Raw genomic sequence first — 17,275 nt, 5'->3', positions numbered from 1 at the left:
GTCCAAGGTCTTTTAACTTCTGGTCCTGTGCATTCTCATCCCTGTTTTGCATAAGCAGTTTATCATTTTCTCATCCACAGTGTTCAGAAAGATTTGAAAGGAAACTCTATTTGTTTTGCTTGTCCCAGAGGTCAGACATTTCAAAAGATGATGCTAAATGAGACCTTGTCTAGGTAAACAAACTGATCAGTGTGTTATCCATTATGTGAAAAGGCTGCTTTGTCCACACTGGGTTTTTTTGTTTCTACAGTTTAGTATTTATTTAAGTGTCATTATTGTGCTCTTTGCTGTAGAAGTCAGGTTTGGTCTGTAAATTTGTACACAGACAGAAAGTCTGAATCTCTTAAGGAGCCAGTGGTGATGTGCATGTATTTACATCCATGACCCTTAATAGTTTACCAGTTGCAGCTTTATTTTAGCATACTGTGTCCCTTTGCTTCTTTTTTGACGGGGTTTTTTTCTGTTTCCTATATAACCTTCTTAGGGACATGCAAGAAGCAAGGATTTTTTGTGGGTGATACTTATACCAAACACTGTCCATGCACAATAGAAGAGTGATAAAATATCTCAAAAGAGGTGTCTTTTATAAGAACTGTCATGCTTTCCTACCAAATTCTAGGTGTGGAATACGCCACAGAGCTCTTGCAGCCCATGGTAAACAGCTGGTGTCCTAGTTAGCATCATGGGATCATAGAAAGCAGTGATGGAAGGGAACTTGTCTGAAGGGACAGAAGACTAGAAAAGGAAAGTAGTGAGAGAAAGTCTGGGCAGTGCCCTCCAGAACCCCATCCAGTGTGTGCAGCATGCATGCAGCATGGGGCATGCTGGAATGGTTCACTCCCATGCATTGATATGGGCTGTAGGCAGTAGATATACTGCCCCTGCCAGTCTATCCCAGAATCTCATTGTGTGTTCAGCACTCCATGAATCGAGTTGTATTTACAGGTGTGTGATCACAGCTTATGTCAACTCATTTCAGTCTTGTGAAGCACATGCCTCTTTATGGGTAGACGGCGGGAATGCAAGCTCTGTCAGCCCATTTCACTACCACATGAACTTTTAATATACCATGTTCAGCAGTAAGACTGGCATTTGTAACCTGGGGATTACAGTGGACAGTAAGCTGAATGTGAGCCAACAGTGTGCCCTTGTTGCAAAGAAGGTTAAAAGCATCCTGGGCTGCATTGGTAGGTGTGTTGCCAGCAGGTCAAAGGAATTGATTCTTCCCCTCTGTTTTGCACTGATGAGGCCACATCTGGAGTACTGTGTCCAGAAAGGATATGGACAAATTGGAGAGAGTCCAGTGGAGGGCAGCGAAAATGGTTAGGGGCTTGGGGCACATGACTTCTGAGGATAGTCTGAGGGAATTAGGTTTATTTATTCTGGAGAAGAGACGACTGAGGGATTTAATAGCAGCCTTCAACTACCTGAAGGGGCACTCCAAAGTGGATGGAGGTTAGATATTAGGAAAACTTTCTCACGAAGAGGGTAGTGAAGCACTGAAACAGGCTCCCCAGAGAGGTTGTGGAATTTCCATCCTCAGAGGTTTTTAACACTCGGCTAGGCAAAGCCTTGGCTGGGGTAATCTAGTTGGGGATGGTCCTGCTTTGAGCAGGGGTTGGACTAGATGACCTCCTGAGGTCCCTTCCAACCCTAACTTTCTATGATTCTGTGATTCTGTTTCCCCACCTTCTGTGTGGACACCAGCTCTGCCAGCCTGGTTCAGTTCTCAGAAACTTTGTGAGGACCCTTAACTAGATGTTTTACACTCTCCAGCTATAGCACTTGTGTCACTTTCTTAACAAAAAACATGCTCACACAATGCTGTTGAGTTTAGTCACAGATCCTAGAGCTGTTTTTCCTTTTCCTCCTTGTAGGCAATAACTCTTAGGTTTGACAAGTAGCAAGTTCTTTGAAAGCTTCAGGACCCTTAGTGGATATTGGTGCGTGGAGAATCCGGGGTAGTTTGGTAGAAGATTTTGCTGGGAAGATTCCTGCAGCTCTTAAGTTGGAATGGAGTGAGTCTCCATCATTGTTTTTCTTTCCCTCCTTCAGAAACATGGGAACTACCAGCCAGCCAGCCTGCCAGAGCATAATGCCCCAGCACTGATGGAGTTGGTTCGGGAAAAGGAGGAGAGGATTCTGGCTCTGGAAGCTGACATGACTAAATGGGAGCAGAAGTATCTGGAGGAAAGCACAATCAGGCACTTTGCCATGAATGCTGCAGCCACAGCTACGACAGAGAGGTGAGGTACCATTGGTTCAAGCAGTTGACAACATGCTTAGTCAAATGAAGTTATGAATAATAACAAGGAATGAGTGTTTGCCTAAGGCTAAACACTGCTTATACTAACCAGGAAAATAATTCCTTCAGTGGTGATGGGACTGCTCAGTGGAGTAAGGCCACCAGAATTGTCCTTTAATGAACACAGGATTTGCCATTCTGGCTCAGGATCAGTATTCCATCAAGCTAGTGACTAGCATCCACCAATGGCCTATAAATGGTGCTTCAAAGGAAGGCATCTTAAAACACCTGACTATATGTTGCTGGGGGAAATAAAGTGTTCATCTAAGTATTCTGCTATCTGGAACAAACTTCCCTTCATGTACAGCTAAATTCTACAAATAGTTCACACAGACACAAGCACTGTAATATACCCAAGGGACGAGTGCATTGATTGTGGGCTTGCATAACACCCACAACTTTCTTTGACTTCCATTACACCTGGGAGTGCCCAGGGAACATGGTTTGTAAACTTTCTGTGCAAAGCATCATCACTGTTGGCCGATGTGTGCTGGAATCTGTATCATACTTAAAGCATCCTACTGAAAAGGACTTTTTCAGATGTTTTACATTCTAGATGTAACTTTTGCAGAAAAACAAAATCGGGATTTGCAAAATCTAACATAGAGCGATTTTTTTCATGATTTTTTACACTAAAACCTCAATTATATGTTCATATATTTTACCTTGAACAGATTCCCCTGCAGTGTTTGAAACCCAGGTGCAATAGATCTGTCCTAGTGTAGGGTTGTCCAATTGGCGGTCCCCAAGAGTTCATTGTGTGGCCTGCGGATTCCCACCCAGCTGCCACACTCTCCATTGCTTCTGCTACTGCAGTGGCCAGGGTCTCTGGGGCAGGACAGGATAGTGGGAGGGAGCTCTGTGAGCTCGTTACCTGCACAGGGTGGGGGGCTTATGCTGCCCATATAACAAGTGCAAGCAGAGGGCTTGAGGGTGGCTCATGCTACTGACACGACAGTGCAGGGAGGAGCTTGCGCTACTTGCATGGTGTAGGGGGCTGTGCTGGCCCTGTGGTGGCAGTCCAAGGAAGCCCATGCAGCATGCAGCCTTTGGACACTGAAGTTGAACACTCCTGTTCTAGTGCATGAGAAATGGAGAGCAAAGCAGACCTGTTCTGCTTCAGTGCCCAGCAATGATATGCAAAAAGTAAACAAATAACAAAATTGTCTGAAAGCAAATTAGATCCAGGATAGATAATTCTCCTGGTTTTCTGCCAATTCTCTGACTGTGCCATCACTTCCAAGGCTAATGTATTAATGCATTATTTTATTTAATGTATCAGGCCTGGCCTTCAACATAAGCAGTGATCCACTAAAACTAATGGAGTTATGCTATTTTAGAGTGACTGAGGATCTCGCCCATCATTTTTATCTTGACAGCGTCCTTTCCTTATTAATTGTGGAACATGATATTTCTCTTCCAGTTTGTTTTTCCTTTTTTTTTTTTCCTCCCCCCATATCTGAAAGGTTTGTTTCACTAGAATATTACATTCTCCAGTGATACCTGGTGTATCACAGATGTGCTACCTGCAAATTTCCTTTGTAATGGCAATGGTAAAATAATAGCTTGTCTGCCTGTTTGTATTGACACAAGTGTTTTGTTGAAGCAAGTGACACTAAGGGGCCTGGCTGTGTCTTGTATTGCTAGGGATACCTCAGTCATGAACCACTCACGGAATGGCAGCTACAGTGAGAGTTCCCTGGAGGTGCGGATATGGCAGGAGGAGGAGGAGATTGTGCAAGCCAACCGGCGGTGTCAGGACATGGAATACACGTAAAGGACAGCTGTTAAATACTTACTGGGGTGGGAGATGTGCTGAGGCCTCCTCGTACAATCCCCAGCGTTCTTGCCATTTGGATTCCTGGATAATCTGGGATACACCCGTTTAGCCCTTCACTTGGTAACTCTGACACCCCTGCTACATGTTACATATATTATGCAATTTACTGGTTAAATGCACAATAAATTTAGACCATCCACATGTGCAAATTAAGACTGGCCACAGGTGCAAAGTAATTATCACACAATTAACTGGTTAATCATGCAGTCTGTTTAGACCAGCCACACATGAAAAATAATTATCAGTCAGTAAGAATGACTACCCAGATTTAAAAAATCCAAACAGCTACATAGTTAGTGCTTTAAAATTTGTAATAGCTGTATAGCTGGTTTCTCTCCAGATTTAATTTGAATGTGTAGCAGGGCCCTTAAAGGAAGGGCTTCTCTCCAATTTGATTTCAGTTTCACTCTCCAGCTTTTGAAAGCTAAAAAGAGATTAGATTCATTCTGCCTCCTCCCCTGCCTGGATTTTAACCTTCTGTGTGCTACAGAGACCTTCATACAAACATGTCTCCATTGTGAGTGGAAAGAGGCGGGTGTGTGAGGCTGCAAAATGCTTGTAGCATGTCAGTCAAACTCCTGCTTTTTAAAACAAGGCTGTACTAATAAATACTGAATAGTGACCCCATCACCTTATCATCTAAAATATGTGTATGTATATGTATCCAGTATCTACAGATCTAGATAAATAGATATCTGGATTATATTTAATGTATTGTAGCATTTAGGTGTACATACCTTCCAAACCTAGCTCTAAAGCTGCACACACTAAAAATTTCATATACAAGCATAAGTGACAAAAAAACCCTGCTTGTGTATGTCCAAGTAGGCAATTAAAGGCACAACCATTCATTTGCCTATGCAATTTCCTGTTATAAATATGCAAATATATTTATGGTATTTTCAAATACCTGTTAGAGCTGGTCAGACATTTTAATCAGAACTTTTTTTGATAAAATAGATATTTATTTGAGAACATCTCATGATTTTTTCCTAGGATTTCACTGAAAAACATGTTGAAAAGAAAAAAATTCTGCTTTATGATTTTAAATTTTGGATAAAAGCCCAACAAAATCCATACAGTATTCACGTACAAAAAAAAAATTCCAATTTCTGTGGAAAATCAATACATACATTTGTTACCAGTTTGGCCATACAAATCTGTCTCACACATGGAATCTCAAGGAATTTATTGGGAAGTTCCTACAGGAGAACAAGTTGATCAGGAACAGCTAGCATGGATTCACCAGGAGCAAATCATGCCTGACCACAACCTGATTTCCTTTTATGATAAGGTGGCTATATGGGTGTTGGGAGAGTAGTGGATTTGATATACCTTGACTTTAGCAAGACTTTTGACACTGTCCCTTGCAACATTTTCATGAACACACTATGGAATTACAGACTAGATGAAAGTACTATAAGGTGGATATATAACTGGTTATGGCTCAACGAGTAGCCATAAATGGCTCAACATCTAGTTGGAAGCTGGAGTCCCCCAGGGGTCTGTCTTGGGTTCAGTATTGTCTAATATCTGCATTAACTATGTAGACAATGGAACTGAGTTCACACTTGGCAATTTTGCACACAACACCAAGTTGGGTGCGGTTGCAGACACTGGAATGTAGGGCTAGGATTCAGAATGACCTAGATAGACTGGAAAAATTGTTGGCAATCAACCAAGATTTGGCAAGGACAAGTGCAAAGTCCTCCACTTGGGACAGAATAATTGCATGCACAAATACAGATTGAGGAGTGACTGGTTAGGTTGCAATACTGCAGAAAAAGACTTGGGGGTTACAGTAGACCATAAACTAAATAAAAGCCAACAGAGTGCTTTTGCTGCAAAAAAAAAAAAAAAAAAAAAAAAAAGCCAACAGCATACTGGGTTGTTTTAACAGAAGTGTCACTTGCATATCAAGGGAAGTGATTCTTCTGCTCTATTCAGTACAAGTGAGGCCTCACCTGCAGTCCTGTGTCCAGCTTTGGATGTGACACTTCAAGAAGGATGGGGACAGTTTGGAAAGAGTCCAGTACAGAGCAACAAAAATGATTAGGGACTTGGGAGGCGAGATTTATTAGGAAAGGCTGAAAGAGCTAAGGTTATTTTGTTGAGAGAAAAGAAGACTGAGGAAGGATTTGATAGTATAAGAGTGATGTTGTAGCCATGATGATCCAAAAATTATTTGACAGGCAAGGATCATATATTTTATTGACCAACTATGTAGTTGGGATAAAGTTAGACAAGCTTTCAAATGCAAGACATTCTTCGTCAGGTCTCTGATCATAGGAAGCCAAGCACAGCATAGCAAAAAACAGCAGAAAGTAAGGGCTGAAATAAAGTCTCCAGGGTAGCAGACACATGATTAACAAAAGAAAGGAAACTGATTACTGGGAGGTAATGGCCTATCAAAAGGGAAAGGATCATTCTCACTTTTCTTCTCACCTTTGTGGGGAAAGAATTCAGGCATTGGTTAAAATATAATGTTCAACAAGCCCAAGAGGGGGTGCTTGTTCTGTGAGAAAGTGCTCTTAATGTTTTGTATATGTCTCCATTTTTTATATTTTTCCTGTGAGAGTTCATACTGGTGGGAAATGGCTACTCCTCATGTTCCTCATGTAGTTGCCATGAGTACACTTTATGCATTGAATCAAGTATATTACATTTTGGGAAAGGCATGTGTAGGAATTATGGATTCTGATGGTTTCTTTATGGGGGGAGTTGATAGTAGTGTTAGTGGAGATGTGATGACGGGTTACAGGGATAAAGGTTGTAGGCATGTTGGTCTAAGAATACAAGCGGTCAGTGTGCTAGAGCTTGCAAATCAAGAAAAAAAATTTCCAACTGTCTGGTTGGTCTTCCACTTGATGTATGTTGGGTAATGGAGACTTTGCTTCTGATGAAGAGTTAGGCAAAGTTAGGGGGATGTTTGAAAGCCAAGAGAAGAGGGGCTGGGAATATTTCTCTCCAGGTCTGATCTTTGTTGAGTATGGGCTGTAATTGTTTGGCGATTCTTCTGATTAGTTCCAGTATGGGGTGGTAGGTCACCACCGGGGGTGAACAGTTGCAGCGGGGGGTTCGTTTTATATTGTAGCAAGTTACTGCAGGGTATTTGGATAGCTCTTTCAAATGTACAGTCCGTCTCACTACTGGGGTTGTATAAAGGCAAATTTTAGGTTGGTGGGGTAGGCATCACAAGTATTCTCTTCTGAGCCAGTACACTGATATCTGAGGGCCTGGCTACACACAACAGCTTTTTGAAGTGCCTGGGATGATTTCTGGTCTTGTAGACATAGGTATGGTGGTCTGTAAGCTTTCTATAATAGTAGTTTGTAGGTTTCTGTCCCGCATATGGATGATTGTATCTAAAAAGTTGATGTTAATATAGAAGTATATTCCAAATGATTGTGCAGTTTTCTAGAAATTTTTCTTCCAGGTGGCTCATGAAGAGGTTGCCATATTTGAGGGGCCTGGCCATCTTTGTGTCCATAGCTCTGCCCATGGTTTGGAGGAAGTGACAGTTGTTAAAAATAAAGTTTGTTTGAGTTGAGATGAAGTGCATGATTTGTGCAATGTGTTGCAAATCTGAGTCAACTCCATGTTCTCAAAGGTATTTTAGGCAGGCAGCTGTCCCTTCATGGTATAGGATTTTAGTGTACAGGCTAGTGACATCTGTGGTGACATCCTTTTGCAAGTGGGTGATGTTCTGGATTCTGTTGAGGTCTGTGGTATGTTATAGAAAACTTGCTCTTCGAGTGACAGGTGATTTCACTATAGTTTCTATGAATCCTAATAGCTGTTTAGTGAAGGTACCACAGTTGGATATGATGTGTCTGCAGGGTTTTGATAATAGTCTTTAAATACCTGAAGGGTTATTACACAGAGAATGGAGATGGGCTCTTTTCTATGGCTGTAGAGGACAGGACTAGGAGCAATGTCCTCAAGCTTCAGCAAGGGAAATTTAAGTTGGAGATAGGATTCTGACAACAAGGGTGGTCAAGCATTGAAACAGGCTATATAGAGAAGGATTTCCCTCCTTGGCAGTTTCCAAAAGCAGGTTAAACAGACACTTGGGTAGGATGGTTTAGTCAGAGGTGCTCTTGCCTTGAGCAGAGGACTGGACTAGATGACCTTGTGCGGTCCCTTCCAGCCCTACTTTCCTATGATCCTATTCTTATATGCATGCACACACGTACAGAAGATCCAATCCTATTTTCACTGAAATGATGGGAGTTTTGAAACTGCTTTCATTTAAAGATGAATAAGGATTTTATGTTGCCAGGGTAAATGAGGCACTTGATTTTGAAAATTCTGACCTTAGAAGGTTCTACCTCCCATCATGTGCTTATGTAGTACGTACATATAATTTTAATTTTAAATACCCCCAAATCCTGCTGTAGTATTTGATTAAGTTCTGCCCAGCACAGTTTTCATTAGAATTATTTTTTTTGTTTGTAGGGTCAAACTTTTTCAGTTTGATTCCCCATCCCATCATTCCTCCAGCCCGTTCTCAGATAATTGATTCTTTCTAGTTTCAGGGTCTGTAGTGGATTGCTGCTGTACACTTTGAAAGCAAGGATTGTTGATTGTTTCCACACCCTTTAACAGAAACTGAGGAGCAAACAAACTCACTGAATCTTTTCACCTATTTCAGTGATAGTTGTTTTGGGCCTTAAGAGATTTCAGCAACACTGCTTACTTAATAAAATCTTTATACCAAATGAGTATAGGGTCAAATCCTAAGATCTTTACCAGGTACCAGACAAACTCTCCAATGGCAACCTGCCAGAGTAAGCAACACAGGATTTGGCTTTTTAACATAGTGGAGCAACCATAATCGCTCATTTACTAATTTTTGTAGCTTTAACAGTCCGTGGCATATTCAGGCTATTATTCAATTTATTCTTGCTAGTTTATTAAAGTCATATCAGTGGATCAGTTTAATTAGCATCTCTGTTTCATGTAGCTGCTAAGAAATGATGCTTAATTAGGTTCTGTCAGTGTCCCACAAAAGAAATAGTGGAAGTTTCAGTGCTTGAGTTACTTAAAACTGGAGAGGACAAAGCAGCTAAGAATATGCTGCAGGGAACAATCTTGCAAAGACAAGGGGGAAGAAGTAGCTGAGATCTAGCTATTCTTTTCCATCTCTGTAAGCAAACATTCATATTTTGTCAGGATAAAGAATCTCCATGCAAAAATCATTGAAAAAGATGCCATGATCAAGGTCCTTCAGCAGCGTTCACGAAAGGATCCTGGGAAAAATGACACCGCAAGCTTACGGCCTGCTCGATCGGTCCCATCCATCGCTGCAGCGACAGGGGCACATTCCCGCCAGACCTCTCTCAGCAGCAACCAGATCGCTGAAGAGAAGAAGGAAGAGAAGACTTGGAAAGGTAGCATAGGTGAGCTGCAGTTTGAGCTAGATACTGGCCATGCAAATGCCTTCAGAGAAAGGAAGGATAACCTTCTGTCTGAATCAAGGAGAACTGGCTAGAATGATGGCACATTGTCCTAGGCAATCCTTGTTGGATTAGCATTCCCAGAAAAAGAACCCGCATTCAATCCCTGAGCTAAAATAAAGCCTTACTGGGCCATTTTGAAAAACCTGGGTTCATATTTCCGTGCAATTCATTAGCAAAAATCCTTCTTTGGCCAAAATGGGAATAAAAGAAAATGGCAGCTCTTGAAGCTGCAAAGAGTCAAATACAGCCTAAGCCACCATGTTTCTGTATGCTCCTGTGTACCGGGACAGCTGTATCCTTTGGAGATTCACTGCTGCAGGCAAGCCAAAAGTATCTGCAGCCTTCATAGCAGTAAACATCTTGTCTGGCTTAGGAACATTTGGATTTAACTTAAACAAGACACGTTAGACAGGAGTTTGTAATGTGATGTAGCAGCAAAAAAAAGGAAAAGAATGCATGCAGTTTTTTTCAGCAAGCAAACAAAACTGCGGGTCAGTGATATCTTTTCTCTGCCATTATTCTGAAACAACTGTTTTATGAAAAAGGGCGAAAAAGAATGGAGTGGGTTCAGCTTGGGGAAAAGGTTTTTGAGGGTGTTGTGATAATAGCATAAACACCAACAAAGAAGAAAAACAGCAAGGAAACAGGATACAGTGAGGGGTAATGTGATCAAAACCAGGGCTTGGTTCCATCCTTGTCATGTAGGGGAAGGGGAAGGAATGTATATGGAGATAAGATGGGAAAGTGACGGACTGGGAATAGCACCTTCATTCTCCTTCCCTCCCTGGTAGCTCAGTCAGGTTACCTCCATCTCAACTCTACAAGGCTTCAGGGAAAGGAAAGAGGGAGTCTGTAGCAGCTGCTGTAGGTGGTATACTGCTCTTTTAACTGATCAGTTATGCTCATTAGGAAACCACAGGGAGAAGAGGAAGGTGGAAACACCATAGGGTTGGTAGGGAGGAGCGGAGCACACATCTGAAGACAGATTTGGGCACACAAACAAGTTAGCACAGGGCAGAGTGCTTTACCAGCTGTCTACAGCTCTGCAAAAACTATCCATTTCCGCTTCCTTTGTATGTTAAATGAAAGCTGACTTGCCATCTTTTACTTGGGACTTTGTCTTGCATAATTTGTTTGTATGCCTATTCCTTAAGCTTGTGCAGTCTCCAAGCTGCTCAGCACTGAGGTGCATCTCTCACCATTCCTGGCCCCTCTCCCCCACTTGAGAACATTTTTTTCTATGGACTCCAGAAAAATCACTCTGCAAGCTGAATAAAAGGAAAATCTTTCTTATGGTGAGAGCTAGGAGGCAGTCTCTGAGGGACATTTTAAGAGCAGTTTTTGTAGCTGGATAGCGGACACCATATTGATGGAGATAAGGTATTTAAAACTAGCCTGGATAAAGCCACCAGTCAGAGTGCCTGGGGAAATTGTCTTGCCTGGGGAAGAGGATTTGCTGGGTGATGGAGCAGGTCTTTTCCATGCCTGATTTTACTGATATAATTGTCCTTGTGTCTTTTAGGGTTGCTTTTAGGGAAGGATCATCATGACCATTCATCAATCCCAGCGATGCCACCTCCCCTTCCCTCTTTGTCATGTGCAACTGCATCATTACCGGTGACCGCCTCCCATGCTAAAACAGGAAGCAAAGACAGCAGCACTCAAACGGACAAAAGCTCAGAGCTTTTTTGGCCAAACACTGCCTCTTTCCCAGGCAGGGGAAGGTTAAGCACCACCCCGTCCAACAGTCCTGCCCTGAGGCACACCGGGGCCAAGGGCACTGGAGAAAAAGTGGGTAAGTGATGCCAATCTTCATGATATAGGCAGTGTGTAGACACTATGGAGACTACAGCTACATACTATTTGAGAGATTATAAGTAAAACTGAGAGAGAGATTATAAGTAAAGCTGTAGATAAGCAGACACCTAATAGATATAAATGTCTGATTGTTATTACACCGACTGAGAGAGAGATTGGACCAACTCATATGCTTTGGTTTTTTCAAACTTCGCTATGCAGGATTTAGATTTCATAAGGCTCCATCCACTAAGTTGTTAAAATGTCAGGAAATATAATTATTTATGCTGCCAAAAATACCATAAGGATTCACACATTGAAAACATTGCAAGTGTGTTCATATATTTAATTGGAGAATTATCCCAGTTCAAACCATTTTAAACATCAGGGGCATTACCACGGCATGCAGAGTATTCAGAATCAGGTTCTTCCAAAAATATGCTTAAACCCTTCCTTGATGGAAATCCATTGTGCCACTGAAAACCTCCTATGTTGAAAGAAGTTGCAAAAGAAAGGGATTATGTTTCCAGATTTCAAAACTGCAGCATTAAAACAGGAATTTCGTCCCAGAGGGCATACATGGCTGGCAGCTAGTTCCACTGTAACACAAGCAAAGCAGATCTCACTCTTGTTAGCTTAGCAGGGCTGATTTTGGCCTTCAAATGTATAGTGAGAGAGGCAAGGATTTTTGTGGATGACATCTTTCTTTGGATCAACTGCATGGTGCATCCAATAAAAGATATCACAAACAAAAATCCTTGCCTTGTGCCTATTTCTTTGGACTATCATGGCTACAATATCACTCCAACATTACCACAGATAGTGAGAATTTTTTCCCTCCACAGATTTTGGATTAGTTTTAGAAAATGTTTTGGTGCATCTGAGATCAAGATTTGCTTTCTGTCATCCCAATCACAGAGAACACCCCCAGCCATGGGAAGCCACTTGATAACAAAACCCGAGTAAGCAGTTTGATCAACAAGCCTGAGTTTCCCGACACAGATATGATGGAAGTCCTTATCTGAGGAGAGGTAACTTCCTCAGCACTTGTACAGCTCCATTCAAGTCAAAGGAGGCCGTTGTGCAAATCTTAAAACTAGGTATAAGAGTTTGAAAAAAGATGAAGAAAGTTTGGATCTGGAAGGAGCCTAGAGTTTGGAGTGATTTTGACTTGGAACCAGAGAGGGAGAAAAGAGTCGTGAACATGGGATCGTGGATAATGAAAATGAACATGAATGGCTGGGATATTCTAACAACAAAAGAGCACTGGTTATGAGATGTGGATTGAGAATGAGAAGGTGAAGGAAAAAGGAAACTGCATTTTCTAATGTAAAGAACAAGTATCTTTAATATTTATAGTGGATGCATACAAGATGTTCCAAATGCTGTTCTGTTTTACTGTTTAGCTACAACCAAGACTGAGGGTGAAATCCTCGCTCTGTAAAAGTCAGTGGGAGTCTGTGAATTGTCCAGCAGAAGTTTACACTCTTCTGAGACTTAGTCATTATCCAAAATTGTTCACCAAATAGTCGTAGTGAATAAATCCTTGACTGTAGATCATGCACTACCCAGCTATTATCAGTATTTGTTTCAAGCCATGTTGGTTTATTTTGATTGGACATACAGGTCATGTGTTTGTTTCCTCAGTGTAAGTCTTGGGATCAGGTTTACAGTGCAATCCTTTGTGTTTTTTAGATTCAAGACTTGCCTAAAACTCTCTCTTGCCAAGAGCAGTCCTTCACTAGAATTTTCTTGCAGGTGAGGATTAAAGAGGCACAAATTCCTGCAGAGCAATCTGTATTACTCTTTCGAGAAATGTTTGTTAAAAAAAATGGGGAGAGCTCACTCAGCTCTAACACACAAACACATTCACTGTGTTTAGCAGCAAATGATACGAAAAGTGCTAGAAGCTTTTACTCAGGATGTAGTTGGAGTCAGTGGCTGCATAGAACGTGGAATAGAAAGCATTGAGTGCCTGGCAAGTAGCAACCTGAGCCCCTGCCAAGTATATTCTCTTGAGATAAGCTTATGGCTCATTAAAATAATACTTCAATATACAGCAATATCTGTCTAAACTGCTCCAGCTTGTTGTATTGTCAGTGGAGGAAATTTGATTTGCCAGGTGTACCCAGATGTAAAGGAGGGTGAATTTGAATGTGTAACTGAGGGTGAAATTTAGCTAATGGTTACTAGTAAGGGGAGGAGAATATAGTTGAGAGGAAAATACTAAGACTGTGAACTGGTTTCACATTGATTCTGATGGAGTTAATCTGGGTTTGCTGATGAGATCAAAATCAAGCTTCTAATGTGCATGAAATAACAACAGATGAATCAAAATGTTTGGGATAGGAAATGCTACATTTCCTCTCTGTTAAGTATTGGTGCGAAGGAATGGAGGGCCAGATTTAGGTTCCTAACTCTCAGTGAAATCATTGATGGTCTCCACCCACAAGCCAGTGTAAGAATTGATTCTCATGACTGCATACACAGTTTATTTTGTTGGCTTGTTTTCTACATCACCTGATTGGCAGTCCTGTCTCACGCAAGCACTCATTACTTGTGAATCAGGATTAGGGGACTGGCCTTGAACTTTAATCCCAACACACATACTTGTTTAACATTGCATAATTCATCAGCTGAGTGTCGTTCAGGTATTGTGATTGGCATATTTCAGTGTCGTGGATGTGTATATTTACACATGCCTAGAAGTTAATGGATGTTGCCTGTCCTAAGCTTTGCTCTTAGATGGTGTCACACACTGCTGTTCAGCGGTGCCAGTAGTAGACCTAGGCCCACGTGAGCCCTTAAAATAAAGCTTAACTGGGACTAACATGGCACAAGCACTATATAAAGGGGTCCCAAGACTGCTTTCTTCACAGGATTGAATTTCATCCTATGTGATTCTTCTAGCACTTGTTCAAATATAAGTTTTCTGTGGAACAAGGCTCTGTATGCAGAGCTCCTCAATGGCAGGCTATTGCTATGCTGGAATTCATCTTTCAGTCAGGTTGATTGTTTAAGGAAAGGTCACAAGCAGTTTTGTTTAATAGGAAAAAATGGGCTTTTTCTTTTTCCATTCAATCAGAGCTGGATATTTTTTGCTTAAAATGAAAATAAGAACATTACATTTGGGCCAAGCTTTGCAAGAGTCTCCCCAAAACAAATAGCATCTTAACCATAGTGACCGTTTTTCAGCCCACCCCCATTTTTGGAGAGGTTAGCATGGCTAAACCTGCTGTGTGGAACTGAGAGTGTAGTCCCTTTCTGTGCTGCCTTGGCTTAGCCACTGTCTTGTCCTGTTTCCTGGGGCAAGTCAGTTAATTTCTCCTGATCCCTTTCACTACCGTTTTGCACCATTTTTACCCTAGTGTTTATCTTGGTGGTATTTCACTGACCTAAGGTGGAAGCAATGCATTGTGGAATCAGTCTCCCTTCATGTCGCTGCTTCTCAACCTGCAAAATAGAAATGGTGATGCTTTCCTACCTGGCAGAGGTTTTAAAACCCTGACATCTCCCCATTTTTCACTTGGAGGAAACAGAAGCCACCCAGGGTCTGGCCCTGCACTCCTGGAGTGCCACCAGCTCTTGTTCAAGTTAGTGGGAGCCTGGAGCACTTCAGGCATGTAAGACTGGACCCCAGAAGTTGAATTGCCTTATGCTGAGGTTTGATTATTTTCTGCTGGGCTGCTGTCTCTTTCTCTACTTGTTTTTTCCCCAAGATAGAACATTTCTCACTTTAAATGCGTCTTTCTTGTGTGTGAGTTGCTGAGCAGTTCAGACACACAATTTACCAGTTCGGAGCTACCAGTTGCATGCAGCTTTGCTTCATGTATTGTTGAAGCTGATGGGTAGATGTTCCTCTTCAGGATTTTGTTGACTCTTCCCCAACCTTCTGGCTACCACTGACACTAGAAATGAAGTGGCATTGAAAAGGGGTGATAGTGCTTTCAAGGGAAGCAGCACAAAGCAGGAAGAGATTTGCAGTTACCTATTTGGGGTCATTCATGTTATTAGAGCTAGCCCCAAAGTCATATTGGGCCATTCTTGTAGACATAGAAACAGCTCTTGATACTCTCAAGAAACTGCAACCACTTTAAACTCTGCTTCCGTTGAAAACAGAAGATATTGTGATTACAAGGTATGCAGGTGCCAAAGCCAGCCCTGCACTTCATACAACATGGAGTAGTGCATAGCAAAGAGACCCTTTTCCTGAACAAAACTAGTTTGTTAAACATATGCACTTATTTTTGTCTGTACATAGAAGTAGTCACGTGTCAGTCTCTCCCTCTTTCTGATTTTTTGCACTTGTTAGACAAAGACATAGTTGATAGGTTATTCAGTAAACAGAAATCTGTGTATGTTTTAAGTATTGGAAGCTTTGCCTTGCCAAACAGAATGTGTAAACCTTTTGAAGACGTTATGCAGCTTAATATATGCATTGTAAAATAATTTTATTTTTCCTCTCTCTGTTAATTTAAAGTCTGTGCGTTCGATGTGCGGCCTCAATGTGGCAACAAATAAGTGCTGGTATTTAACATGCTCCTGATCTTGGTGTTTCACTCGCATCAGTTATCCTTTTGCAAGTACAGAGTTGCCCTGTTAAGAGGAAGACAATTAAAGCAAAGGAATGAAGATAAAACCAACCATGACAAATGTTTCACTTAATGGATCTTATCCAAGGAATACCAATGCACAAATGCCTTCTAGTCCCTTGGTTTGCTGAGTATTTTATTGCTAGCTGTACTATTTCTTTTCAGAACAAACTATTTAATAAATGCTGTACATGTATATAACTAGTCGTCCAGCAAAACCAGCGTTCCATTAACATGCATGATGTTGATGTTGATGCTTTCACACAGTTACTATATTCCTTAGTGGTGCAGCTTTCTCCTCTAGGTCAGTTAAAAGACAGCTCTCCTTCTCTCTCTCTATACATTACTCCCTCCAGTTTCAAGTACCCAAAGTTGTGTTTACAATTGATACTGCCCAAGATTATTTGTTTGTATACCCCCCCTCCTATTTATTACAGACCTTTGATGTAGACAGATTTAGGTAGCTGAACTGAATGTAGAGGGTCATTCTTAATGGTTTTGTTGAACTTGATTCATTTTTGTTTTTGTGCAAAGGGGGAGCAATGGATCTTTACCCTGAGTTAGATCACTAGTGGACTTTATGTAAAGTACTGCTGTTGGTAAGTCAGTTCACCTAACCTCAGCCAACCAGTGCAATGATGTTGCTAATGTCAATCACAACTGTTTGATTTGTATTGTGTTTTGTGAAATTGTGCTGTAGCCATTCCAGGTGACATCAGTAACTGGTTGTAAAATATTGTCATTTTCGATTGTGGTCGGTTGTATAGAATGGTTGGTGTACAGTGTTGTACAGCTGGAGGGTTATTTGTACATACGTGGGGAAATGAAGAACTTTGTGTCGCCCACAGCAAATATTGATATTGTTGGTCAGCCAAAGATTTTCTTATTCTTTGCTGCTTAAACCTGTGCCTTAATATTGTATATAATAAATGTATAAAATGTTTCTTTTTTTGTTTCTTCCAGTGTGCAGTGTATTAGCATTCTGAGGAAAACATGTCATCTGTGGGTTTTTAAGTGATTCTCCAATTTTTGCAGGCCAGCTGTAACTAATGATCCAGATCCTTCCAGATTGCTTGTCTTCTCTTTCAGTAATCCTGTATTACTGATCTTGTTGCAAATTCACAGTGAGGACAAGTGGGAAGGAAGTTGGTTTCCCCCTTGAAAGACCGGGACAAGACAAACCCCCTGTGCACAGCAAACTCTTTCATAGATTGGCCAGCGAAGCCAAGAGCAAACACAAGCAAATGAAAAGAACCTAACTGTGCCCCTACAGACACAC

The 17,275-nt window shown here is 41.4% G+C and overlaps 1 protein-coding gene across 6 annotated transcripts in view; it reads left to right on the top strand.

Annotated features, from left to right (window-relative positions):
• Positions 1-16,929, top strand: part of AMOTL1 (angiomotin like 1) — a 148,362-nt gene extending 131,433 nt beyond the window's left edge. For 3 of the 6 annotated variants that reach the window (XM_014517417.2, XM_025197876.1, XM_014517418.2), the window contains 5 exons: positions 2,056-2,246; positions 3,953-4,078; positions 9,321-9,547; positions 11,130-11,402; positions 12,323-16,928. In XM_014517417.2, coding sequence (XP_014372903.1) covers positions 2,056-2,246; positions 3,953-4,078; positions 9,321-9,547; positions 11,130-11,402; positions 12,323-12,429 — 924 coding nt within the window. In that variant the 3' untranslated portion in view covers positions 12,430-16,928. Of the gene's footprint in view, positions 1-2,055; positions 2,247-3,952; positions 4,079-9,320; positions 9,548-11,129; positions 11,403-12,322 lie in introns of all 6 variants that reach the window. The other 3 variants (XM_006018626.3, XM_006018622.3, XM_014517419.2) reach the window with 3 other exon arrangements.
• Positions 16,930-17,275: the final 346 nt, after the last annotated feature.

Source organism: Alligator sinensis, unplaced genomic scaffold (assembly GCF_000455745.1).
Source record: "Alligator sinensis unplaced genomic scaffold, ASM45574v1 scaffold116_1, whole genome shotgun sequence".
Classification (NCBI taxonomy): domain Eukaryota; kingdom Metazoa; phylum Chordata; order Crocodylia; family Alligatoridae; genus Alligator; species Alligator sinensis.
Note: the sequence above shows the minus strand (reverse complement) of the source record. Positions and strands in the feature narration are given on the sequence as shown.